Source organism: Bombina bombina, chromosome 2 (assembly GCF_027579735.1).
Source record: "Bombina bombina isolate aBomBom1 chromosome 2, aBomBom1.pri, whole genome shotgun sequence".
In the NCBI taxonomy this organism is placed as follows: domain Eukaryota; kingdom Metazoa; phylum Chordata; class Amphibia; order Anura; family Bombinatoridae; genus Bombina; species Bombina bombina.
The window spans coordinates 58,504,487-58,531,621 of NC_069500.1; the positions used below are offsets into that span (position 1 = coordinate 58,504,487).

Below are 27,135 nucleotides of genomic sequence, written 5' to 3' on the forward strand. Positions count from 1 at the left end.
TACATGAACATTGAATGGCGTAAATAACGCCTTTATCTTGACATCTAATTGTGTCTCTTATTTTGAAAGTAAAGTTTCCACTTTTTGATTTTAAAATCTTTTGTTTACTACTAAATTTACAGGCCCGGCATCTAAAACGGGAAAAAAACATTTAAAGGATTTCCGTCTAGGCACCTTTGAGTGTCTTTCTTCTTTATGCTTTTCAATTGACTGGGAGCTAGTAGGCTCTTTAAATTCTGTGCTTTCCTATATATTATTTTTGGGTTTTCCCCCACTTTTCCCCCTATGATGGGATCATGAGGTTTATAACACAACATAAAAACCTGTCCTTAAAACAGGGCAGGCCGTGGACTCACCGTGCCAAGAAATAAATAAATTTATCAGGTAAGCATACATTTCATTTTTTTTTTTTTTTTTTTTAATTTTTTTATTGAGGATCTTTGGAAAAATAACAGTTACAAATAGTCACTTTACAAAAGTTACAATGAGACTGTGCAAGAAGTCAGGCGGCAAAAACAATGACATAACAACATGCTAAAACAAAGACTCTTGCTTAGAAAAACTATATCAGGGTAAGGCTTAGCGATACCTTCTAAATGGAATCCTCTTTTTTATAATACAACCCTCTAGACTGACTAACTATAGTCTAAACTTTCAGGCCAAAGGGCCGAGGAATACAAAACATAGTTGATAGTCAGATTCGTAGCTCTTTATGAGCTTCAAGAAGACATTTTATAAGTGGGTATATAGTAAAGGGGGAGGGGTCTCGGAGTAGCCAATAACAGTCAGCGGGTAAGCACCGCTTAAAATGTGAGTTATTGTGCTAGAGTATATAAATTGAATACTTGGAGGCTAGCGAACTTTAATTTATGAGGGGTAATTGCCATTAGTAAAGATGTATATGGTAATTCTAGTAGAGGTCTGTATTTTGGATCTCAGAATAGATCAATAAAATATGGGTATATAAATGATAAGGTAAGTGCAGACTGAGGATGGTAACAGAGATGGTCATGAAAGGAGATCACATCTTGGGGATTTAAGCGGGGTACATGACCACCATAGGGCATAGTCATAAGTTGAGGTCAAGCAGCAGATTTAGCGTATAACTATGAAATTTTAGATGGGGAGTGTACATAGCAACGCCCTTAAGTAGTAGAATTAAGCATACCTGCATTACATTTGAGGAGCTCTGAGTACTATGTTAACTATAGTGAAAAATACCTCTAACGCATATATAAAGAAGACAGTGGGCGACATGTGCAGCAGAAAAGCAGTAGTGTAAAGATCTAGCCACGCCGCACATATCACAATAGCTGCATCAAAATCTTAGTGTAATCATACAGAAAGTAAATAATTAAGTAAAAATAGAATGCAAAGAAGGAGACTATAGAGCGTAAAACAGCTAACTTTGAGGTAGTCACTTAACAGAGTATGGATGACTGAATTTTATTCCATAGTAGACCAATAAGCTGAAATTTTTCTTCTCTTCTAGCATCATCTCCTACTGACACCTACCAAAAGGCGAACTATTTCAATATACCAAAGGAGATGGTTGTACCTTAAATCCAGAGTTGTATAAACAATCTATATCAGGAGAAGACTCCTCCTATTGACATATTTATATATAACAGAGAAGATGTACAATGCTTATGCTAAAGAAACCTCTATGTTACTCCAAATTCACGAATTGTGAATTCATAACCTAGATGTAGCATCACGTTTACATATGGATTAAGACAACTCTACAGATAAATATGTACACATCAGGACAGACATAAACATTTGCAAAAATACAGTCATGAGATAGAAGCATGAACATTATGACTCTATATTAGCAGGTGGATATATTCTGAAGCCTAGCTAAGAGTGAGTAATAACAGTAACGTGGGCTTTGCTAGCTCTTATACAGGGTTCCTGTACAGGGAGACGTAAAGTAAATTTGGGTCTAAAAGTGTTATATTTTAGGAAGGTTAATACTAGCAGCTAGAACCCTTATTCATACATCAGACCTAGCGGCCATCATAGAGAAAAAAAAAAGGGAGAGCTATAAGCCTAAGCGCGGTAGCCCGCATATTTGGGTTGAATCATTGTAATAAGTCTAATAAATTTGCCTGTGGGGAGATCTAAAAGAAGAGGCCTCTAAATGGAGAGGGAGTATATCCCCAGTAAATAAGTCTTGTAGGTGATTGCAAAGATAGCCAGTCAATAGAGCCGTGCGGGGGCTGTACAACTCAAAATGACTGTCCATAGTAGAAAGCAGTCATCCAATTCCTCTCCGGATGCAGCAAGTACTGTTATCAAGCCGAGGAATGGCAAGCACAGAGACCACGACAAACAGGCGCTGCCAATGGAGCCCCGCCAAACAAATCTGGGCTGCAAGAGGTGAGTCTAGCCGGTATGTGTGCGCTATCCGTGGCGTAGCAGTCACTGCAAAGAAGGGTGTCGCACCAACAATCGAAGCTCTGGCCCTCACCAAACTAATGAGAGACTCCATGATGCGCAGCGGGTATTCTGAACCTCCGCTTATTTGAGATTGTATCTTAGCTGCTCGCAGCTCCGTGGGCTGCTTCTCTCCCAGATCCGGAATGAGCATGGTAGTCTCAGCCTCCCGGAGATTAGATTGTGGATCACTGAGACGTGAGTCTTGCTCTGCTGCGGTCGTCATCTGTAAGCCTGTAACATCCCTCAGTTTGCAAGGGCGAGCTTTTATAATAGAGGTTAGCTGCTCAAAGTTTCTGTCCATCTTCTGGGATATAGCACTCAAGAGGTCATGTACCTCGGTATACGTTGTCCCCTCCATGTTTGTTAGTAACCTCCTCGTATTCACGGTTAGATGATTCTGCTTAACCCGGCAGGGGGGGGGGAAGAGTTGATAGTAGTAGGCCGCCGCCGTATCTGTCCAGCCGCTTTAAAAAGATAGATCCGTATCACTAGTCTGCAAATATTGAATATCAATCAGTTCAGCTCCATCTTATGCATCAAATGTGATCATAGAGACTTCATATTTTCTGACTAAGATAGGGGTAAATAGATTTCTAGTTTCGTATGTCCTAGAGCTCCTTAGTTTAACGTCTGGACATGGCGGCTGCTAAGACACGCCCCACATTTCATTTTTTTTTAATGACACAATGAGTCCACGGATCATCTAATTACTAATGGGAATCAATACCCAAGCTAGAGTACACAGATGATAAGGGAGGGACAAGACAGGGAACCTAAACAGAAGGCACCACTGCTTGAAGAACCTTTTTCCCAAAAGAAGCCTCAACCGAAGCAAAAGTATAAAATTTAGAAAAAGTGTATAGAGAGGACCAAGTTGCAGCCTTGCAAATCTGTTTCACAAAAGCTTCATTTTTTGAATGCCCAGGAATTGGAAACAGCCCTCGTAGAATGAGCCATAATTCTCTCAGGAGGCAGCTGTCCAGCAGTTTCATAAGCCAAGCGAATGATACTCCTCAGCCACAAAGAAAGAAAAGTAGCCGTAGCTTTCTGACCCTTACGTTTCCCAGAGAAAACCACAAACAGAGCAGAAGACTGATGAAAATCCTAAGTCGCCTGTAAATAGAATTTCAATGCATGCACCACGTCTAGGTTGTGCAGCAGAAGTTCCTTATGAGAAGAAGGATTAGGACATAAAGAAGGAACAACAATCTCCTGATTAATGTTCCGATTTGAAACCACTTTAGGGAGAAACCCTAACTTGCGCAAAGTATGCAAAACTACATTATCCGTAATGAAAAATAAGGTAAGGAGACTCATACTGTAATGCTGAGAGCTCTGAAACTCTACGAACAGATGAAATAGCAACAAGAAACAAAACCTTCCAAGATTACAGTTTAATATCTAAGGAATGCATAGGCTCAAACGGAGCCTGCTGAAGAACCTTAAGAACAAGGTTAAGACTACAGGGAGGAGTAACCGGTTTAAACACAGGCCTGATTCGGACCAATGCCTGACAGAACGATTGCACGTCTGGTACATCTGCCAGACGTTTATGTAACAAAATAGACAAGGCAGATATTTGACCCTTTAAGGAACTTGCCGATAAACCCTTCTCCAAACCCTCTTGGAGAAAAGACAAAATTCTAGGAATCCGCAAGATTCTAGGAATGCAAGACTGAAATTTCAAGGGACGCCAGAGCATCTATCTGTCAGGGTTTTTTCCCTGCTTTGTTTGCCGTGTGCTGCTGGCAGCCATTTTACTCACCTATCCTGAGTCTGGTGCAGAGTGTATGATGCTGCTCATTTCCTGAATGCCCTCTTATGGCTATATTGGTGTACATCATCCCTGTGAGACAGGTTGCAGTCTCAGAATTGTGAAGTCATCACTTATTATTTAACGGGCCTCTGTTCAGTATGCTTTGCCCTTGCGTTGTCTCAGACAGGTTTGTGAGTTCCTATGTATTACCTGGCTGTCTGACGTCCCTCCTGGTTCCTGATTCCTGGCTTGTTCCTGACTCTGGCTCGTCTGACCACTCGCTTTGGCTCCTGACTCGGCTCGTCCGACTACCAGCTCTGGCTTTGACTCCTGGCTTGTTATTTGACTTGTGGATTTTTTTATTATTATTTTTTGTTATTAATAAAGGTGTGATTATTTTTGCACTTCTCGTCTCACTCTGATTCCTGGCACCCTGACACTATCAGTACAGCCTGAGGATCCCTCGACCCGTATCTTGGGAGCTTGGCATTCTGCCTAGATGCCATGAGATCCAGTTCCGACTTACACCATTTTAGAATCAAGCTGGAAAACACTTCCGGATGGAGTTCCCACTCCCCCGGGTGAAAAGTTTAGCTGCTCAGAAAATCTGCTTCCTAGTTGCCCACCCCTGGAATGTGGATCTCAGACAGACAGCAGTTGTGGGTCTCCGCCCACTGAATTATCTTGGCTACCTCTGTCATGGCCAAGGAACTCCGAGTTCCTCCCTGATGGTTGATGTAAGCCACTAAAGTTATATTGTCCGACTGAAACCTAATAAACCGGTCCGAGGCTAACTGAGGCCAGGCCAGAAGAGCATTGAAAATTGCTCTCAGCTCCAGAATGTTTACGGGTAGAACAGATTCCTTCCGAGTCCATGTCCCCTGAGCCTTTAGAGAGCCCCAGACTGCTCCCCATCCCAGTAGGCTGGCGTCCGTTGTCACAATCACCCAGGTGGGTCTGTGGAAGCAGGTTCCCTGGGAGAGATGATCCTGAGACAACTACTAAAGAAGAGAATCCCTTACCTCCTGATCCAGATGTAATCGAGGAGACAGATCCGCATAATCTCCGTTCCACTGCCCAAGCATGCATAACTGCAGAGGTCTGAGGTGGAAAAGGGCAAACTTAATGATGTCCATGGCAGCTACCATCAGACCGATAACCTCCATACATTGAGCCACTGATGGCCGAGGAGAGAACTGAAGCGCCAGACAAGAATCGAAAATCTTTGATTTCCTGACTTCTGTCAGAAAAATTTTCATTGATAGAGAATCTATTATAGTTCCCAATAACACTACCCTTGTAGCTGGAATTAAGGAACTCTTTTCCAAATTCACCTTCCATCCGTGAGATCGTAGGAAGGATAACAACTTCTCCTTGTGGGATTTTGCTTGCTAAAAAAAAGGGGGTGCCATAACCAGAATGTCGTCCAGATAAGGCGCCACTGCAATACCCTGCAACCGAAGCGCCGCCTACAGAGATCCCAGAACCTTTGAAAAAATTATGGGAGCTGTGGCAAGACCGAATGGAAGAGCCACAAACTGGAAATGTTTGTCTAGAAATGCAAACCTCAGATACTTGTGATGATCCCTGTGGATGGGAACATGCAGGTACGTGTCCTTTAAATCTACCGTTGTCATAAATTGGCCCTCTTGAGCCAAGGGAAGAATGGAACGAATAGTTTCCATCTTGAAGGGCGGTACTCTTGGGAACCACGAACAGATTGAAGTAAAATCCTAGACCCTGTTCCTGCATAAGAACAGGAAATACCACCCCCAGGTCGGAAAGGTCCGGAACACAGTGTAAGAACGCCTCTCCTTTATCTGGTCTACAGATAATCTTGAGAGCAGAAACCTGCCCCTGGGAGGAAAGGTCTTGAACTCTAGTTTGTATCCCTGGGACACAATGTCCACCGCCCAAGGATCCTGAACATCTTGAACCCAAGCCTGAGCGAAGAAAGAAAGTCTGCCCCCCACAAGATCCGGTCCCAGGTAGGGGGCAGTCCCTTAATGCTGACTGAGTCAATTGTGGGTTTCTTAGATTGCTTTACCTTGTTTGAAGACTAATTGGACCTCCAGGAAGGCTTGGACTGTTCCTGCTTGGTAGAGGGAGAGGAGGGCTTACCCTTGAAGTTTCGAAAGGAACGAAAATTACTCTGACGTCCCTTCTGCTTATTCCTCTTATCCTGAGGGAGGAAATGACCTTTTCCTCCCGTAATGTCAGAAATAATTTCCGCCAATCCCCTTGTAAGGAATCGCCAGAAGCTTAGACTTAGAGGACACATCCGCAGACCAGGATTTTAACTATAAAGCTCTGCGAGCCAGTACCGCAAACCCGGAAATCTTTGCTCCCAGCTTAATAACCTGTAGGAAAGCATCCGTAATAAAGGAATTGGCCAACTTAAGGGACTTGATCCTATCCTGGATCTCTTCAAGGGGAGTGTCTGTCCGAATAGAAATAGACAAAGCATCAAACCAGTATGCCGCCGCACTAGTGACGGTAGCAATACACACCGCAGGTTGCCATTGTAAACCATGGTGTACATACATCTTCTTGAGCAACCCCTCCAACTTCTTATCCATCAGATCTTTAAAGGAACAAAAATCCTCTATGGGAATAGTGGTCCTCTTAGCTAAAGTGGAGATGGCCCCTTCTACCTTTGGGACCGTCTGCCAAGATCCCTTGATAGAGTAGGCTATAGGAAACATCTTCTGAAAATAGGGGATGGAGAAAAAGGGATACCCGGTCTCTCCCATTCCCTAGCAATAATCTCTGTAGCACTGTCTGGTATACGAAAAACCTCCACCATGGAAGGTACATCAAAATATTTGTTAAGCTTACTAGACTTCTTAGGATTAACTACAACAGTAGTGTCAGAGTCATCCAAGGTAGCGAAAACCTCCTTAAGTAACAAACGGAGGTGTTCCAGCTTAAACCTAAAGGATACAACTTCAGTATCAGAAGAAGGAATTACACTGTCTGAGTCTGAGATTTCACCCTCAGATGCTACCGAAGTATTCTCCTCCTCAGATTTCTGGGAGGGAACATTCGAGATAGCCACGACTGTGTCAGAAACCTTACTCACTGATTCTTTACATTTCCTCTTGCATTTTCCCTGCAGCATGGGAAAAGCAGACAATGCATCAGATACCGCAGAGGACATGAGGGAAGCGATGTCTTGCAACGTAACTCCAGGTGGAGTAAGAGAGGAAGCGCAGGGGGCACTGCATGTGTGGACGATAAATTTTGGGACACTTGAGGAGAAAGCTGCGGCATATCTTGAGCATTGTCAGAAGACTCCTGGACAGCATCCGGCTTAGACAATGTTGGCTCAAAAAAAAGTCTCTCCCTGTAATGCAAAGTTCTCTCAATACATGAGGAACAGAAAGGGTTGGTGGTTCCACGTTAGTTCAATTAGATAATCCGGACTCAACCTCTCTATACTGAAAATGCAGTCCAGTAACCGTAGCACTGTCTCTCAACTGCAACAAAGCTATCTCCACTCCGGAAGAGTATAAGGAAAAACAGAATTTATGCTTACCTGATAAATTACTTTCTCCAATGGTGTGTCCGGTCCACGGCGTCATCCATTACTTGTGGGAATATTCTCTTCCCCAACAGGAAATGGCAAAGAGCACAGCAAAAGCTGTCCATATAGCCCCTCCTCAGGCTCCGCCCCCCAGTCATTCGACCGACGGTTAGGAGAAAAAAAGGAGAAACTATAGGGTGCCGTGGTGACTGTAGTGTATAGAGAAAGACATTTTTCAAACCTGATTAAAAAACCAGGGCGGGCCGTGGACCGGACACACCGTTGGAGAAAGTAATTTATCAGGTAAGCATAAATTCTGTTTTCTCCAACATTGGTGTGTCCGGTCCACGGCGTCATCCATTACTTGTGGGAACCAATACCATAGCTTTAGGACACGGATGAAGGGAGGGCGCAAATCAGGTTACCTAAACGGAAGGCACCACGGCTTGCAAAACCTTTCTCCCAAAAATAGCCTCCGAAGAAGCATAAGTATCAAATTTGTAGAATTTGGCAAAAGTGTGCAGAGAAGACAAAGTCGCTGCCTTACATATCTGATCAACAGAAGCCTCGTTCTTGAAGGCCCATGTGGAAGCCACAGCCCTAGTAGAGTGAGCTGTGATTCGTTCAGGAGGCTGCCGTCCAGCAGTTTCATAAGCCAATCGGATAATGCTTTTCAGCCAGAAAGAAAGAGAGGTAGCAGTAGCTTTTTGTCCTCTCCTCTTACCAGAGTAAACGACAAACAAAGATGAGGTTTGTCTAAAATCCTTTGTTGCTTCTAAATAGAATTTTAAAGCACAAACTACATCTAAATTGTGTAACAAATGTTCCTTCTTTGAAACTGGATTCGGACACAGAGAAGGAACAACTATTTCCTGGTTAATATTCTTGTTGGGAACAACTTTTGGAAGAAAACCAGGCTTAGTATGCAAAACGACCTTATCTGAATGGAACACCAGATAGGGTGGATCACACTGCAAAGCAGATAATTCAGAAACTCTTCTAGCAGAAGAAATAGCAACCAAAAACAGAACTTTCCAAGATAGTAACTTGATATCTATGGAATGTAAAGGTTCAAACGGAACCCCTTGCAGAACTGAAAGAACTAAATTTAGACTCCAAGGAGGAGTCATGGGTCTGTAAACAGGCTTGATTCTGACCAAAGCCTGTACAAAAGCTTGTACATCTGGCACAGCTGCCAGGCGTTTGTGTAACAAAACAGATAAAGCAGAAATCTGTCCTTTTAGAGAACTCGCTGACAATCCTTTATCCAAACCCTCTTGGAGAAAGGAAATAATCTTAGGAATTTTAATTTTACTCCAGGAGAATCCCTTGGATTCACACCAACAGATATATATTTTCCATATTTTATGGTAAATCTTTCTAGTCACAGGTTTTCTGGCTTGGACCAGAGTATCTATCACTGAATTTGAAAATCCACGCTTGGATAAAATCAAGCGTTCAATTTCCAAGCAGTCAGCTGCAGAGAGACTAGATTTGGATGTTCGAATGGACCTTGTACTAGAAGATCCTGTCTCAAAGGTAGCTTCCATGGTGGAGCCGATGACATATTCACCAGGTCTGCATACCAAGTCCTGCGTGGCCACGCAGGAGCTATCAGAATCACCGAGGTCTTCTCCTGTTTGATCCTGGCTATGAGCCTGGGAAGGAGAGGAAACGGTGGAAATACATAAGCTAGGTTGAACGACCAAGGCGCCACTAATGCATCCACTAGAGTCGCCTTGGGATCCCTGGATCTGGACCCGTAACAAGGAACCTTGAAGTTCTGACGGGACGCCATCAGATCCATGTCTGGAATGCCCCATAATTGAGTTAACTGGGCAAAGACCTACAGGTGGACCCACTCTGGTCTGCGGAAACTCATTCCCTGAGACAGGTGATCCTGAGTCAACCACCAACGGAGTGAGTCTCTGGTTACCTGGTCTACTTGAATCTGGGGAGACAAGTCTGCATAGTCCCCATTCCACTGACTGAGCATGCACAGTTGTAATGGTTTTAGATGAATTTGAGCAAAAAGGAACTATGTCCATTGCTGCAACCATTAATCCTACTACTTCCATGCACTGAGCTATGGAAGGCTACAGAATAGAGTGAAGAACTTGACAAGCGTTTAGAAGCTTTGACTTTCTGACCTCTGTCAGGAAGATCTTCATTTCTAAAGAATCTATTATTGTTCCCAAAAAGGGAACTCTTGTTGACGGAGACAGGGAACTCTTTTCTACGTTCACCTTCCACCCGTGAGATCTGAGAAAGGCTAGAACAATGTCTGTATGAGCCTTTGCCTTGGAAAGAGATGACGCTTGAATTAGAATGTCGTCTAGATAAGGTGCCACTGCAATGCCCCTCGGTCTTAGAACCGCTAGAAGGGACCCTAGCACCTTTGTGAAAATTCTGGGAGCAGTGGCTAAGCCGAATGGAAGAGCCACAAACTGGTAATGTTTGTCCAGAAAGGCGAACCTTAGGAACTGATGATGATCTTTGTGGATAGGAATATGTAGGTATGCATCCTTTAAATCCACGGTAGTCATATATTGACCCTCCTGGATTGTAGGTAAAATTGTTCGAATGGTTTCCATTTTGAACGATGGAACTCTGAGAAATTTGTTTAGAATTTTTAAATCCAGAATTGGTCTGAAAGTTCACTCTTTTTTGGGAACTACAAACAGGTTTGAGTAAAACCCCTGACCTTGTTCCGCTGTTGGAACTGGGTGTATCACTCCCATCTTTAACAGGTCTCCTACGCAATGTAAGAATGCCTGTCTCTTTATCTGGTCTGAAGATAAGCAAGACATGTGGAACCTTCCCCTTGGAGGAAGTTCCTTGAATTCTAGAAGATAACCCTGAGAGACTATTTCTAGTGCCCAGGGATCCGGAACATCTCTTGCCCAAGCCTGAGCAAAGAGAGAGAGTCTGCCCCCTACTAGATCCGGTCCCGGATCGGGGGCTACCCCTTCATGCTGTCTTGGTAGCAGCAGCAGGCTTCTTGGCCTGTTTACCCTTGTTCCAGCCTTGCATTGGATTCCAAGCTGGCTTGGCCTGGGAAGCGTTACCCTCTTGTCTAGAGGCCGCAGAGTTAGGAGACGGTCCGTTCCTGAAGTTACAAAAGGAACGAAAATTGGACTTATTCTTAGCCTTAAAAGGCCTATCCTGTGGGAGGGCATGTCCCTTCCCCCCAGTGATGTCCGAAATAATTTCCTTCAATTCTGGCCCAAAAAGGGTCTTACCTTTGAAAGGAATATTAAGCAATTTTGTCTTGGAAGATACGTCCGCTGACCAAGACTTTAGCCAGAGCGCTCTGCGCGCCACAATTGCAAACCCTGAATTTTTCGCCGCTAATCTCGCTAATTGCAAAGCGGCATCTAAAATAAAGGAATTAGTTAACTTAAGTGCGTGAATTCTGTCCATGACTTCCTCATATGGAGTCTCCTTATTGAGCGACTTTTCTAGTTCATCGAACTAGAAACACGCCGCCGTAGTGACAGGAATAATGCACAAAATTGGTTGGAGGAGGTAACCTTGCTGAACAAAAATCTTTTTAAGCAAACCCTCCAATTTTTTATCCATAGGATCTTTGAAAGCACAATTGTCCTCAATGGGAATAGTAGTGCGTTTGGCTAGCGTAGAAACTGCCCCCTCAACCTTAGGGACTGTTTGCCATGTGTCCTTCCTTGGGTCAACCATGGGGAACAATTTCTTAAATATAGGAGGTGGGACAAAAGGTATGCCTGGTTTCTCCCACTCCTTATTCACTATGTCCGCCACCCTTTTAGGTATCGGAAAGGCATCGGGGTGCACCGGGACCTCAAGGAATTTGTCAATCTTGCACAATTTTTCTGGAATGACCAAAGAGTCACAATCATCCAGTGTAGTTAGCACCTCCTTAAGTAATGCGCGGAGATGCTCTAACTTAAATTTAAACGTCACAACATCAGGTTCTGCCTGTTGAGAAATTCTTCCTGAATCAGAAAGTTCTCCCTCCGACAAACCCTCCCTCACTGCCACTTCTGACTGGTGTGAGGGTATGACGGATAAATTATCGTCAGCGCCTTCTTGCTCCACTGTATTTAAAACTGAGCAATCACGCTTTCTTTGAAATGCTGGCATTTTGGATAAAATATTATCCATTACTGCCGTTAATTGTTGCATAGTAACAAGCATTGGCGCGCTAGATGTACTAGGGGTCGCCTGCGCGGGCATAACTGGTATTGACACAGAAGGAGAGGATGAAGCACTATCCCCACTACCTTCATTTGATGAATCATCTTGGGCAACCTTATTAAATGTGACAGTACTGTCCTTACTTTGTCTGGACGCCCTGGCACAATTATCACATACATTTGAAGGGGGGACCACCTTGGCCTCCATACATACAGAACATGTTCTATCTGAAGGTACAGACATGTTAGACAGGCTTAAACAGGCTAATAATGCAAAAAAAACACGTTTTTAAACAAAACCGTTACTGTCTCTTTAAATGTTAAACAGAGCACACTTTATTTCTGAATATGTGAAAAACTATGAAGGAAATATCCAATCTTTACCAAATTTTCACCACAGAGTCTTAATGCTTTTAAAGTATTGCACCCCAATTTTCAAGCTTTTAACCCCTTAAATGAGGAAACCGGAGCCGTTTAATCAATTAACAACTTTAACCCCACTACAGTCCCAGCCACAGCGTTTGCTGCGACTCCACCTGTCCCTGGGGGTTATACAATACCAAATTAAGCCTTCCAGGAACGTTTTCAATGATCACCAGACCCTCTCACATGCAGCTGCATGCACTGCATCCAAAAGAAACTGCGCAATTATGGCGCGAAAATGAGGCTCTGCCTACTATAGTGAAAGGCCCTTTCTGACTGGGAAGGTGTCTAAATGACTGCCTGGCGTCTAAAAACGTTCCCCACATTAAAAGTTTAGAAATATCACTTCAAACTTCATAAAAAACTTAAATAAAGCAATCGATTTAGCCCACCAGAGTGTCAACCAGTGTATAGTCCATAATAAGCTTGCATTCTGTTAAGAGTCTAAGAACATGGCTTACTGATCCCCAAGAGGGAAAATGACAGTCTTCTAGCATTACACAGTCTTGTTAGAAATGGACTAGCCAAACCTTGAGCAGAAAAGTCTGCAAACTGTCCCCCCCAACTGAAGTTCTCTGGGCTCAACAGTCCTGCGTGGGAACAGCAATTGATTTTAGTTACTGCTGCTAAAATCATACTCCTCTTTTAAACAGAACTCTTCATCCCTTTCTGTTTTAGAGTAAATAGTACAAACCGGCACTATTTTAAAATAACAAACTCTTGATAGAAGAATAAAAAACTACAACTAAACACCACATACTCTTCACCATCTCTGTGGAGATGCTACTTGTTCAGAGCGGCAAAGAGAATAACTGGGGGGCGGAGCCTGAGGAGGGGCTATATGGACAGCTTTTGCTGTGCTCTTTGCCATTTCCTGTTGGGGAAGAGAATATTCCCACAAGTAATGGATGACGCCGTGGACCGGACACACCAATGTTGGAGAAAAGGCTTGCAACAGAAATTGCCGTCTCAGCTAACCCAGCCCATCGTGGGCGTTACAAAATTAACCTCCCGGTCGGCTAAATGTATTCTAAAGCCGCCTGGAGTAAAATAACAATAAAAACACCACCTATTGAGCCATAAGTCTCTATCTTCCCAGTGCCTGCTAATACTGCCAAAAATAGAATAATCCCCCTAGCAATAGGAGAATGTCTCTTGTCCCATAAACATATTTTAAAGTGCCATCTTTCTTTCTGTATATGCGTTTCCAGAAAAAATAAAGTCAGCACTTACCTTAGACTTCTGCCAGGCATCAAGGCAGTTCACTAGGTTTGAGAGGCCATTTCCCTCACATGGACCTGTGGAAGAAAACAAAGACTGAGTAATCTTACACAGGCTTGCAAAGATAGGGCAGCATTAAATACATGGGAGGCGCAGTGAGGATTTTACCCCACAAGTTCCCATTGCTTAAAAGCCACCACTGCTCTACTGAAGAGACTGATATGGACTGTGGCTACACCCTAGGACAAAGCAGAACAATCTTGCACTGCAGAAAAACAATAAAATCTTGCTAGAAGAATCTTCTTTCAAACACCTAAACTTTACCACTTCCTTGCTCTAACGTAGGCAAAGAGAATGACTGGGATTGGAGGGAAGGGAGGTGATATTTAACAGCTTTGCTGTTTTGCTCTTTGCCACCTCCTGCTGGGCAGGAGTGATATTCCCAATAGTAATTAGCTGATCCGTGGACTCACCGTGTCATTAGAAATATATTTTATTATTTATTTAAACTATATTACCAGCGCGCAGGCTGAGCCTGTAAACTATTTCCTCCACGCGGGCATTTGTGTCAAGTCGTGGGCTATGGAGGGAAGGAGGGAGCAAATGAAGGGGGCGAAACAGGGCAGCTAGATGAGGGCTGTGGAGGGAGGCGGAGCTGCGCTTGTTGATTAATCACATATGTCTGTCTGTTATATAATCCTGATGAAATGACCCATGTCTGTTGACTGAGAAACAAGCTGGAAAACGTATTTTATATCAAATCCACAGTTTATATTTGCAAGCAGCAGTTGAGAGTTCCTCCCTAGGTGTGCAATCACCATTGCAGGTTTCTACAGGAGAGATGGGCCAGATGTCAGTTAGCTGGTTACCGTGACTACCAGCAGGATTATTTAGCATTTTTGAAAACTGCCAACAGACTATGTTTTCTGGGTCTTTGTTAAGAGTCTGTATTTTCAGTTGCACAGTACATGGTGCACCTTCTTTTTTCTATTAAAATACTCACTTTTGGATTATTTCTTTAGAATATGAAATACATTAACCACAAATAATGCGATTATGATTACCATATAAGTAATGTTACTTATCCCCTGGTGAAGAGATGTGCCACTCTCACATTGTAATGCACATGCCAGTACCTCTCACTGTGCGATGTTACTGATCACTCTTTAATATTATGGGATCCCTTGACACACATTTGTCCCTCTTACTGTGTGATGTTACTAATCCCCTGATGTTCTCTGTGTGTGTGTTTGTAGGCGCGTGTGTGTATGTGTGTGTTTGAATGCATTTGTGGGTGTTTGTATGAGTGTGTTTGTATATGCGTGTGTTTTTAGGCGTGATTGTATATGTTTGTGTGTTTGTATGCATGTGGGGGGTGTATGCGAGTGTTTGTATGCATGTGAGGGGTGTATGTGTGTGTTTGTATGCGTGTATGTTTGTATGCGTGTGTGTCCCTGACTGACTGTGTGCCTGTCTATTCCTGCCTTAGCTAGATGGCATCTAAAGAAGAAACAGTTGTTTTTAGGTGAGAGAATAAGTTTATATTATTAATAAGTTTATAATTGTATACAAAGTGCTTTATGCTTAAAGTGAATGTCAATTGTGATGCTAAAGTGCCCGGTTTTTAAAAATTCAATTAAAAACAGGGGCACTTTAATTCATCAAAATTTACATTTCACTCTTGTTGAGAAAAAAAACTTACCTTTTAATCTTCACAGCAGCTCCAGCTTCCTCCGGTCTCAGAAGCCATTTCTGATGTCAGAAATGATGGATAAGTCATCCTCCAATCACGGCTTCCCCCCGGGGAATCAGTGTCTGATTCAATGCCGTGATTGGAGGAAGCCGGATTCCTCATTTTAGACCCAGGAAGAGACTTTGCGATGGGCGGAGGAAGCTGGAGCTGCTGTGAAGATTAAAAGGTAAGTTGCTTTTTTTTTTTCTCAACAGGAGTGAAATGTATATTTTGATGAATTAAAGCGCCCCTGTTTTTAATAAAATTTTTAAAAAATGGGCACTTTAGCATCAAAATACAAATGAGTAAGAAAATGTATAACTGCGTATTACAAGATTATGTATTTTGAGTTGAAAATGTGGGAGACTAAGAAATTTCATGGGACCACTAGCTCTAAGGCATTTACGCTCATCCAGTTAGCGCAACTTCAGAGCTCTAGTTAACTGTTACACTCAAATAAAAAGTGGTGGAAAGAAAAAAACATAAAAAATACAATCAATAACACTTATGTTAGCACTGTCAGATTAAAATGATTGCTTAAAAATATTGTATTAAAACATGTGTGTGTATGTATTTCTATACATATGTATTTCTATATTTGAAATTTGAGAAAACGTGAGTGCAACGTTGCAGTTTTTTATCGCCAAATTTGTGACCTGTAACATGTGCAAAATGGGGAGCGCTCATTAAAATAGAATTGAGCACCAAAAGCGTGCTTGCAGAAGCGCAAATATGCGGCTCACTTGTAATCTAGCCCTATGTGTTTAATCAGAGCATTGCTGATACAATCACTACTCAGATGTGGAGGCTTTTTCTGTACAAGCTGTTTATTGCATACTGCTTTTTGTAATTATACAGCAAATTATATTTTTCATCTTTTATGATAACACATGATTTTATATCTGTAAGTTTTATTATTTATTGATAAGGTAATATAGCTCAATGCTAAGTGGAATGATGGGGCATAATGAACTTAACTATAACTAAAAATATTGCAATATACCATATAATAAAAAAATACATTTACTCACCCTGACTTTTCAGATGAAGAGTAAGAATACAGTCACCAAATAATTGGACCAGCCCAATCGCAACTGATGTGTCACTCTCAAGCCACGGGTAACAGCGCTGGTTACTAAGGGCAGACAAGTGGCGTGAGACAGCAAGTCTATAACTCACTGATCAGACTCTTAAAGTAATTGTAAATTTTGATGATAAAGTGGCTTTTTTAAAAATTTGATTAAAAACAGGGGCACTTTAATTCATCATGTTGTGAAAATACTTACCTTTTAATCTTGACAGCCGCTGCATCGCTTCCTCCGCCTGTCGCAAAGCCTCTTCCTGGGTCTAAAATAAGTAATCCGGCTTCCTCCAATCACGATGATGAATCAGAAACTGATTCTCCCCCGGTGTGGGGGGGCGTGAATGGAGGATGACCGATCCGTCATTTCTGACGTAGGAAGAAGCATGTGACGACCGGCGGAAGCGGCTGTCAAGATTAAAAGGTAAGTATTTTCACAACACGAGTGAAATGTAAATTTTGATGAATAAAAGTGCCCCTGTTTTTAATTGAATTTTTAAAAACCGGGCACTTTATCATCAAAATTTACATTCACTTTAATGCTAAGAAATGCATATACAATGGTTGATGAATCTGTGGTTTTACTATTTAACAATACAGTAATGCAGATGACAGTATGGTTTATACTTTTCTATTGTATATTACTTTCATAACATCAACAAAAAAACCCCACAAATTATGCTTACCTAATAATTTAATTTCCTTTTGTATGAGGAGAGTCCACAACATCATTCCTTACTGTCGGGAATACTGAACCTGGCCACCAGGAGGAGGCAAAGACAGCCCAGCCAAAGGCTTAAGTACTCCCCCCACTTCCCTCATATCCCAGTCAGTCATTCTGCCAAGGGAACAAGGAACAGTAGGAGAAATATCAGGGTATAAATGGTGCCGGAAGAGAAAAAAAAAATTTAGTCCGCCCATCGAAGTATACGGGCGGGGGGCGGGGGCCGTGGACTCTCCTCATACAGAAGGAAATTAAATTATCAGGTAAGCATAATATTTGTTTTCCTTCTTAATATGAGGAGAGTCCACGGCATCATTCCTTATTGTTGGGAAAACAAAATTTATGCTTACCTGATAAATTTATTTCTCTTGTGGTGTATCCAGTCCACGGGTTCATCCATTACTTGTGGGATATTCTCCTTCCCAACAGGAAGTTGCAAGAGGACACCCACAGCAGAGCTGTCTATATAGCTCCTCCCCTAACCCCCACCTCCAGTCATTCGACCGAAGACAAGTAGGAAAAAGGAGAAACTATAGGGTGCAGTGGTGAGGGTAGTTTAAAAAAATAAAAACACCTGCCTTAAAGTGACAGGGCGGGCCGTGGACTGGATACACCAAAAGAGAAAGAAATTTATCAGGCAAGCATAAATTTTGTTTTCTCTTGTAAGGTGTATCCAGTCCACGGGTTCATGCATTACTTGTGGGATACCAATACCAAAGCTTTAGGACACGGATGAAGGGAGGGACAAGGCAGGCACTTAAACGGAAGGCACCACTGCCTGTAAGACCTTTTTCCCAAAAATAGCCTTCGAGGAAGCAAAAGTATCAAATTTGTAGAATTTAGAAAAAGTATGAAGCGAAGACCAAGTCGCGCCTTACAAATCTGTTCAACAGAGGCCTCATATTTAAAAGCCCATGTGGAAGTTACCGCTCTAGTAGAATGAGCTGTTGTAACATATCTCAGCCTAATGTCACTATCCCTTTAAGAAATCCTTCTCTGACTGCTGCATTTGGGCAGTATTCACATTCAGCTTGCCTGCCTGCCTGATTAATCATTCATGCACTTGATTACCTCAGCCTCTCTTTAAGCCTTCTCAGGTCTAATGTGCCTTGCATTAACATTGAAGTTGTGATCCTGAACAACAGAGGTCTGTGACTGTTTCCTGTATGAATTTACCAACTATTTCAACCTACAGCATTTTCTATTCCAATGCCTAAAATCATCAAATCGCAAGTATCCAAATAATTCCATTTTCTGTTTCCTGGACACTGCTACTTAACAAACTCAGAACTTTATTATAAATCAAGCATACTTTTGGTTATCATCACTCTCTAATTACAACAGCATCTTACTCAGAACTTTATAACTATTTCTCTGCTACAAGTTGTCATTGCTGAAATATCCTGCTGCAAATATGTTAACATATTCTGAACTCTGCATCTATGTGTTCAATTAAAAGCTTTCATGTGATTCTCCAAAATATGTTCAAACAGTAATTGATGCCTTAAACTTAACTTTCACCTGTGCTGCTCTGCTAATTACGGACATAAAGCTCTTTATAATAATATGTACTGTGAACCTGCAACAAACCAAGTTTGCATCTAAATGCACAAACAGTAATTAATGCCTAAACTTGCAGCTTGTCTAAGTACCTGTGCAGCTGTGCTTTAACTCTGACATACAGCTTTATATAATATTATGTACTGCGAAACCTGCAACAAACCTTAGTTTGCATCTAAGTGTCAATCTTTTACCAGATTACTCTGAAGCCTGAACATTCCACATTGCTAGATTTTTCTCTCATTGAATCCTGCAGTTACTTCTATTAACTAACTATAAGTCACAGTGAACTCAGAATATATTGTATACAAATGTTGCACTCTCCATTTATTCTACAATAACTTCTAGCAACTATGAATCACAGAATATCATCTATCCATGTCCAGGATACTCTTCCCCGGGTCAGGGGTCGGTGTCTTCAAATCCCTACCACTGCCCCGAGGGTCTGTGTCCTGAGCGCATGTACACCGGATCATGACAGCTGTAATTCTTTGAGGAGGCTGCTGGCCAGCAGTTTCATAAGCTAAACGGATTATGCTTCTCAGCCAAAAAGAAAGAGAAGTTGCCGAAGCCTTTTGGCCTCTCCTCTTTCCAGAGTAGACAACAAACAATGCAGATGTTTGACGAAAATCCTTAGTAGCTTGCAAACAGAACTATGTCCATTGCCGCTACCATTAGGCCGATCATTTCCATACACTGAGCCACTGACGGCCGAGAAGTGGAATGAAGAGCACGGCAGGAAGTTAGAAGCTTTGATATCCTGACTTATGTCAGAAAATTTTTCATTTCTACTGAATCTATCCTAGGAAGGAAACTCTTGTGAGAGGAGAGAGAGAACTCTTTTCTATGTTCACTTTCCACCCGTGATACCTCAGAAAGGCCAGAACAATGTCCGTATGGGACTTGGCGATTTGAAAAGTCGATGCCTGAATCAGAATGTCGTCTAGGTAAGGGGCTACCGCTATGCCCTGCGGCCTTAGAACCGCCAGAAGGGACCCTAGAACCTTCGTAAAGATTCTTGGTGCCGTGGCTAACCCGAAGGGAAGAGCCACAAACTGGTAATGTCTGTCTAGGAAGGCGAACCTGAGGAACTGATGATCTCTGTGAATCGGAATGTGGAGATAAGCATCCTTTAAGTCCACGGTAGTCATATATTGACCCTCCTGGATCATAGGGAGGATGGTTTGGATGGTCTCCATCTTGAAGGATGGGACCCCTTAGAAATTTGTTTAGGATCTTGAGATCCAAGATAGGTCTGAAAGTTCCCTCTTTTTTGGGAACTATAAACAGGTTTGAATAGAAACCCAGCCCCTGTTCCTCTCTTGGAACTGGGTGGATCACTCCCATAACCAGTAGGTCTTGAACGCAACGTAAGAATGCCTCTCTCTTTATCTGGTTTACAGATAGTTGTGAGAGATGAAATCTCCCCTTTGGAGATGAACCTTTGAATTCCAGAAGATATCCCTGGGAGACCATCTTTAGTGCCCAGGGATCCTGGACGTCTCTTGCCCAAGCCTGGGCGAAGAGAGAAAGTCTGCCCCTGACTAGATCCGGTCCCGGATTGGGGGCTACTCCTTCATGCTGTCTTAGAGGCAGCCGCAGGTTTCTTGGCCTGCTTCCCCTTCTTCCCCTGGTTAGGTCTCCAGACTAGTTTGGACTGGGCGAACTTTCCCTCTTGTTTTGCATTAGAGGAAACTGAAGCTGCGCGGCTCTTGAAGTTTCGAAAGGAACGAAAATTATTCTGTTTGGCCCTTAATTTATTGGCCCTATCCTGAGGAAAGGCGTGACCTTTTCCTCCGGTAATATCAGAGATGATCTCCTTCAGGCCAGGCGCGAATAGGGTCTGTCCTTTGAAAGGGATTTTAAGAAGCTTAGACTTTGAAGTAACGTCTGTTGACCAGGACTTAAGCCATAGCTTACTTCCTATCTTGTCGAGAGTTGCAAGAGAATGACTGGGGGTGGGGGTTAGGGGAGGAGCTATGTAGAAAGCTCTGCTGTAGGTGTCCTCTTGCAACTTCCTGTTGGGAAGGAGAATATCCCACAAGTAATGGATGAACCCGTGGACTGGATACACCTTACAAGAGAAAACTATACCTAGAGGACACTGAATAATAACTGGAGGGGTCAAGGAAAGGCCGGCCCTAATCTGAGGACACCACAGCCTGTAAAACCTTACTCCCAAAAGCTGCTTTAGCCGAAGCTTAAACGTCAACATTTGTAGAATTATGTAAGAAAAAGTATGTAAGGAGGACCAGGTAGCCGCCTTACAAATCTGATCCATAGAGGCCTCGTTCTTAAAGGCCCAAGAGGAAGCCACCGCTCTAATGGAATGAGTTGTAATCCTCTGAGGAGGTTTAAGTCCCGCTGACTCATAAGCTAAGCGTATAACACTCCTCAACCAAAAAGATAAGGAAGTTGAAGACCCTTCTGCTTCCCAGAATAGATAACAAACAAGGAACCACAATATCCTGATTGATGTTACGATTAGACACCACCTTAGGTAGAAAACACAAGTGGGTACGAAGGACAGCCTTATCAGTGTGGAACAACAGATAAGGAGGGTAACATTGCAAGGCAGCCATTTCAGAAACTCTGTGTGTGCCGACGCAATAGCCAAAAGAAAAAACCCTTCCAGGACAATAATTTGATATCGACCGAATGCATAGGCTCACACGGAGTCCGTTGTAACAACTTAAGAACAAGATTCAAGCTCCAAGCTGGAGCGTTAGATCTAAACACAGGTATGATCCTAATCAGAGCCTTAACAAAAGATTGCACGTCAGGGAGCTCTGCGAGCCTCTTGTGCAGCAAAACAGAAAGGGCCAAAATCTGTCCCCTCAGGGAACTGTCAGAAAGGCCCTTCTCCAGAACCTTCTGGAGAAATGAAAGAATCCTGGCAGCCTTAACCTTATGCCAGGCTAAACCAAGCTCTTTACACCAGAAGAAGTAAGCTCTCCACACCTTATGATAGATGTGATGAGTAACAGGCTTACGAGCCTGAATAAAAGTGTCAATAACCCTCTCAGAGAAACCTCTGTTGGCTAAGACTAAGCGTTAAATCTCCACGCAGTCACCTCTGGATGGAGAGACCATTTCCCCGGATGAAAGGATTGTCTGCTGAGGAAATCCGCTTCCCAGGTGTCCACCCCTGGAATGTGGATTGTGACAGCGAGCAGTTGTAGGCCTCCACCCACTGCAGAATCCGAGATACTTCCCTCATTGCTAGGGAGCTCCTCGTTCCCCCCTGATGGTTGATGTAAGCCACAGAGGTTATGTTGTCTGATTGGAATCTGAAAAACTTGGATGAACCCAGAAGAGGACAAGCCTTCAGAACTTGAAGTTCCAAAATGTTGATCAAGAGGAGGGATTCCTCTCAAGTCCACAGGTCCTCTGCCTCCCTGGCACCCCAAACAGCTCCCCATTCTGATAGACTTGTGTCCGTAGCCAGAATCTCCCAGGATGGTCTCAAGAAGGATGTCCCGTGGGACAGGTGATCTGGACAGAGCCACCAGGAGAGAGATTCTTTCGACCAGTTGTCCAGAGAAATCTGTTGAGACAGATCCGAATGATCACCATTCCACTGTCTCAGCATGCACAGCTGAAGTGGTCTGAGATGGAATCTGGCAAAAGGAATTATGTCCATGCTGGACACCATGAGACCAATCACCTCCATATACCAAGCCACAGAGGGCCTTAAGGAGGTCAGGAGGGTACGACAAGCGGATGTTAGCTGGTAATGTCTGTGGTCTGTAAGGAATATCCTCATGGATATGGAGTCTATTATAGTACCAAGGAATTCCGCCCTGGTACTGGGAATAAGAGAACTATTTTCTAAGTTTATCTTCCACTCATGAGATGAAGAAACATAGTTTTCTGCCAGACGAAAGGATGGTGCTTGAACCAGGATATCGTCCAAGTATGGAGCTACTGCTATACCTCTGGTTCTGGCCACTGCAAGCAGAGCCCCTAGAACCTTCGTAAAAGCTCTTGGAGAAGTAGCTAGACCAAACGGAATTCCAATAAACTGGAAGTGTTCCTTGTGTATTGGAACGTGAAGGTAAGCATCCTTCAGATCAGTAGTCATGAACTGTCCTTCCTTAACTAAGGGAAGGATGGACCTTATCGTCTCCATCTTGAATGAGGGGACAGATGTAAATTTATTAAAGCACTTTAGGTCCAGAATCAGTCGGAAAGTTCCCTCCTTCTTTGGGACCAAAAAAAAAGTTTGAATAGTACCCAGACCTCTTTCTGCGAGAGGTACCGGGACAATAACTCCTAGGGAGGAGAGATCCCTCACGCACCCCAGAAAGGCTTCTCTCTTTTCTGGACTTGAAGACAGGTTTGAGAGGAGGAATCTGCCCCTGGGTGGATGAGACTTGAAACCTATCTTGTATCCCCGAGCGATGACCTTCAGGACCCACGGGTCTTGAACGTCCTCAAACCAAGCGTCTAAAAAGAGCGACATTCTGCCCCCCTACAAGATCCAGAGCCGGATCAGGGGCCACCCCTTCATGCCGACTTTGATTTGGCGGGCTTCTTGCTCTGCTTAGATTTATTCCAGGACTGAGCCGGCTTCCAAGTCCCCTCGAAAGGAATGAAAATTAAGACCTTGTCCTTTTGTTTTCTTATCCTGTGGTAAAAAGGCACCTTTGCCTCCAGTAACAGTGGAGATAATGGAGTCCAGGCCTGGAACAAAAAGAATTTTTCCCTTAAATGGGAGGGAAAGAAGTCTTGACTTAGAAGTCATGTCCGCAGACCAGGACTTTAGCCAGAGGGCCCTACGGGCTTGAACAGAAAAACCTGTAGCCTTAGCATTCAGGCAAATAATTTTCATATTTTCATCACAAATAATAGAATAATCTACCCTTAAGGTCTTAATTCTTTCCTGGATCACGTTGAGGGGCCCTCCACCTCGATCAACTTAGATAAGGAGTCGCACCAGTAGGTAGACGCTCCAGCAACCCCAGAAACAGCCACTGCCGGTTGAAACAAATATTCCGTATGTTGAAACAGCTTTCTTAACAGAGTTTCTATCTTCTTATCAATGGCCTCTTTATTCGACAAACTATCCTCAAGCGAGATGATAGTGCGTTTAGCAAGCGTGAAGATAGCGCCATCCACCTTGGGGATGGAACCCCACAACTCCAATTGAGAGTCCGGGCCCGGGAACAATTTCTTAAAGGAAGAAAAAGGGGAAAATGAAGAACCAATCCTTTCCCATTCATTCTTAAAAATATTTGCCATCTTTACGGGAACCAGGAAAGTTTGTGGTACAAACTTTTCCTCGTAGACCTTATCTAATTTTGGGATCAAAGGTTCCTCAAGCAATTTGGGCTCTGGAGCCTCTAACGTAGCCAAAACTTCCTTCAACAGGAAGCGTAAATGCACAATCCTAAATTTGAAGTCTGGTTCCTCAGCAGCTGGAAGTTTAGAGGCAGCAGATTCAGACCCAGGAAAAGTGCCCTCTGAAGTATCAGAGACACCCTCATCATTGGATAATCTTGTATCAGATAAATCCAATAAACTAGTTGATGACCCCTGGGAAGGATAGCAATATTTTACCTTTCGCTTGCGCTTAGCAGGGCGAGGTAAAGCACTAAAATCCCCAGACACTGCCGTTTGTAACTGCTCAGTAAAGTCTGGCGGTAAAAGGCCCTCTCCAGATGGAGTATTAGGAGTGCTACGAGAAGCTGCATGTGTATTAGGAGATGACTGTAGGGTGCGCGCACCTCCAGGGACGGAGACTCCTCAGAGGTGGACGGCTCAGTGGTATCAAACATATTAACCTTCTTTGACATGATTACTTTATCAAGGCACGTGGAAAATAGTTGAGCGGTTGGGTATACCGCGGCCTACTCACAATATAGACAGTAATTAGACTTAGGTAAAGAGGGAGTATCTTCTAACGCATCAGAATCCTCCATAGCTTGCGCTTACAAAGCAGACTATTGATTAATAATAAAAAACGGCACCTTTATACCCCCAATTGCTGGGGCACTCACCACCTCCTATGACCCAGGCCAAACAGAGAAACCGCTTCTTCTCCGGTAAACCGCACGGTCAGGAGAGAGTAAATAAGTGTGACCACACCTGTTCACTTGGTGAGCAATGCAGGACCGCCCCTGCTATAATAGCAAAAAAAAAAGCGCCAAGCCTTTCAGGCTGCGCAGCTCCCAAAATGTAAGTAAAAAACCCTGTACGTTCCAAAATCTGCCTGAGCCTCATCTCACACGTCGCAGCATAATCAAATAAACTTATGTGATTAATCCCCACTGTTCAGTAACCCCCCTCAGGAGATATTAACCCTCAATTCCATAGAGATAAAAGGAGCCACACTGTAACCCTGTCTTCTTACGTTATCATATGTGTAAAAAGAAATGAAACTATCTTACCGGAATCTATGCTGTGGAACAGAAACACAGCCTATCAAGTTTGACAGTCTTGTAGTATCGCTCCTAACATGGACTTGAGTGATGGAAGCAGGCAGTGAAACTCGTCAACACTGATTGCTTAGGAGCTGTTAATATGAGTCTGGATTCGTTCACAGAGAGAATCTCCCTGCATCTCCAGACTAACATTCGTCAATGCTCTCACTGAGAGGCTGACAAGACTACTTAAAACTCCAGTCCCATTTCGACCCTTCATGAGGAACTACTCTGAATCTTCTGACACTTCTCTGCCAACCTCCTGTGACGAAAGGCAAAGAATGACTGGGATATAAGGGAAGTAGGGGGGAGTTATTTAAGCCTTTGGCTGGGGTGTCTTTGCCTCCTCCATGTGGCCAGGTTCAGTATTCCCAACAGTAAGGAATGATGCTGTGGACTCTCCTCATATTAAGAAGGAAAAAGTAATTTTAGATGTTTTAAAAATTTTAAGATAAAGAAGAATTTCATGAACTTTGATATATTTTTTTTTTTTTTACTTTAAGCCTGTGGGACATATTTTGCTGACACCTATATACCCCAGTGAAGGATATACTGCATTAGGCCCACAGCAAAAGTGCCTAAATCAATTGTAGGAGAGTTAGGGGTAGAAATATTGAATGTACATTATTTGTGAGATGTGAGTTAAGTCAGAGGGAACAATGATGAGAAAGAAAGAGTAAGACACCTACCCAATGACTGCTTTATAAATCTCCTTAACAGAGACAATTAATGGGTACATCATTAGATACATATGATAAGAAAAAAGTGTAGAGCACTTGTGCAATAGCTTTAGGCTGGAGTACACGCTGTAGGTCCCTGCATTTATAAGCCTAGAACAACAGCAAACAAAACAGCAGCACTTATTAATGAACTAAATTAAAGTTGATAGAAATTCTTGTTCCGTCGGATTAGTAAATCAGTATATATATTATGTGTATTCTTTTATTTTAACCACTAGTGGGCAACACAACTATATGGATGATTAAGGGTTAATGCTTTTGATACCATCTAGGACAATATACAATGTGTTTGTGTTTAATGTTTTTTAAACATGATTAAGGTCTCAGGAACAAAACATTGCTTGTTTTTTATACTTTTTTGGGGCACTAAAGAACTAATTCTTTTTGGAGCTGCTGCTGTTTTGTTCTTTTTACATCATTAGGTACAGCTATCTAGTGCCAGGGTAACGTGCTGGAAACCTTCCTTAGTCATTTCGTGCTCACTAGATACATGTACCATCCCAAACTCATCCCAAAGGTGTTGAATTGAAATCAGGGAACTGTGCAGGCTTCTGTAACAAACATCATTTACTGCCATGTTTGTGAAATAAGGTTTGAGACTATTCTTGTTTTGGCATATGGTACATTATCCTACTAGGAACATGCAAATGATGCCTATAAGGGATGCGCACAATCAGAAACAATGTTCAGGTATATGGTGGTATTTTAATGATGATGAATAGGAATTAATAGGCCTTGTACAGAACTAGGAAACATTCCCTACGCAATTACATCAACACAACCAGCCAAGGTAGGATAACTCTGTGGATTCAAGCAATCTACACATATAGAATGAACAAATATAGTGACAGGTTTACCAGAAAAACAAATTATTTAAACTGCACCCACAGTAATTTTTAAACTGTCACAAAGGATCCTGTGCAATTTGGAAGTAAGTAAATCAGGGAATTACCTGTTGTCTTCTTTATCTAAAACCATGAGCCACGGTTTGAAAAGCTCGGTGATGACTGAATGAAGAGATTTTAGCACTAAAATTAAAGAAAACAACTTTATTCGGATTAGCTGGTGTGTTTAAAAATGCAGTATTTACAACATATGCCTAGGTGGCATCATATATCACTAGCCTGAGGTCATAATATCTTGTCCCCATCATGCCTCTGATGATCAGACATTGGCATCACCATCTATGCCAATACTGGGCACAGAAAACACATATGTTAAATATGCTGCATGAAGGGTTGTACAGTTGGGGATCTACTTTTATTTTTCCTCCCAAGCCCCCTTCTCCCTCTTTCTCTTCTCTGGACATGTACAAAAGGTATGTACTTAA

General features: G+C 42.8%; 1 protein-coding gene across 1 annotated transcript in view; it reads right to left on the bottom strand.

The window, feature by feature from the left end:
- The window catches only part of EPG5 (ectopic P-granules 5 autophagy tethering factor), a 404,912-nt gene that overhangs the window by 95,016 nt on the left and 282,761 nt on the right, over nucleotides 1–27,135 (bottom strand). The window contains 2 exon segments of the mRNA XM_053701063.1: nucleotides 16,307–16,410; nucleotides 26,758–26,833. Coding sequence (XP_053557038.1) covers nucleotides 16,307–16,410; nucleotides 26,758–26,833 — 180 coding nt within the window.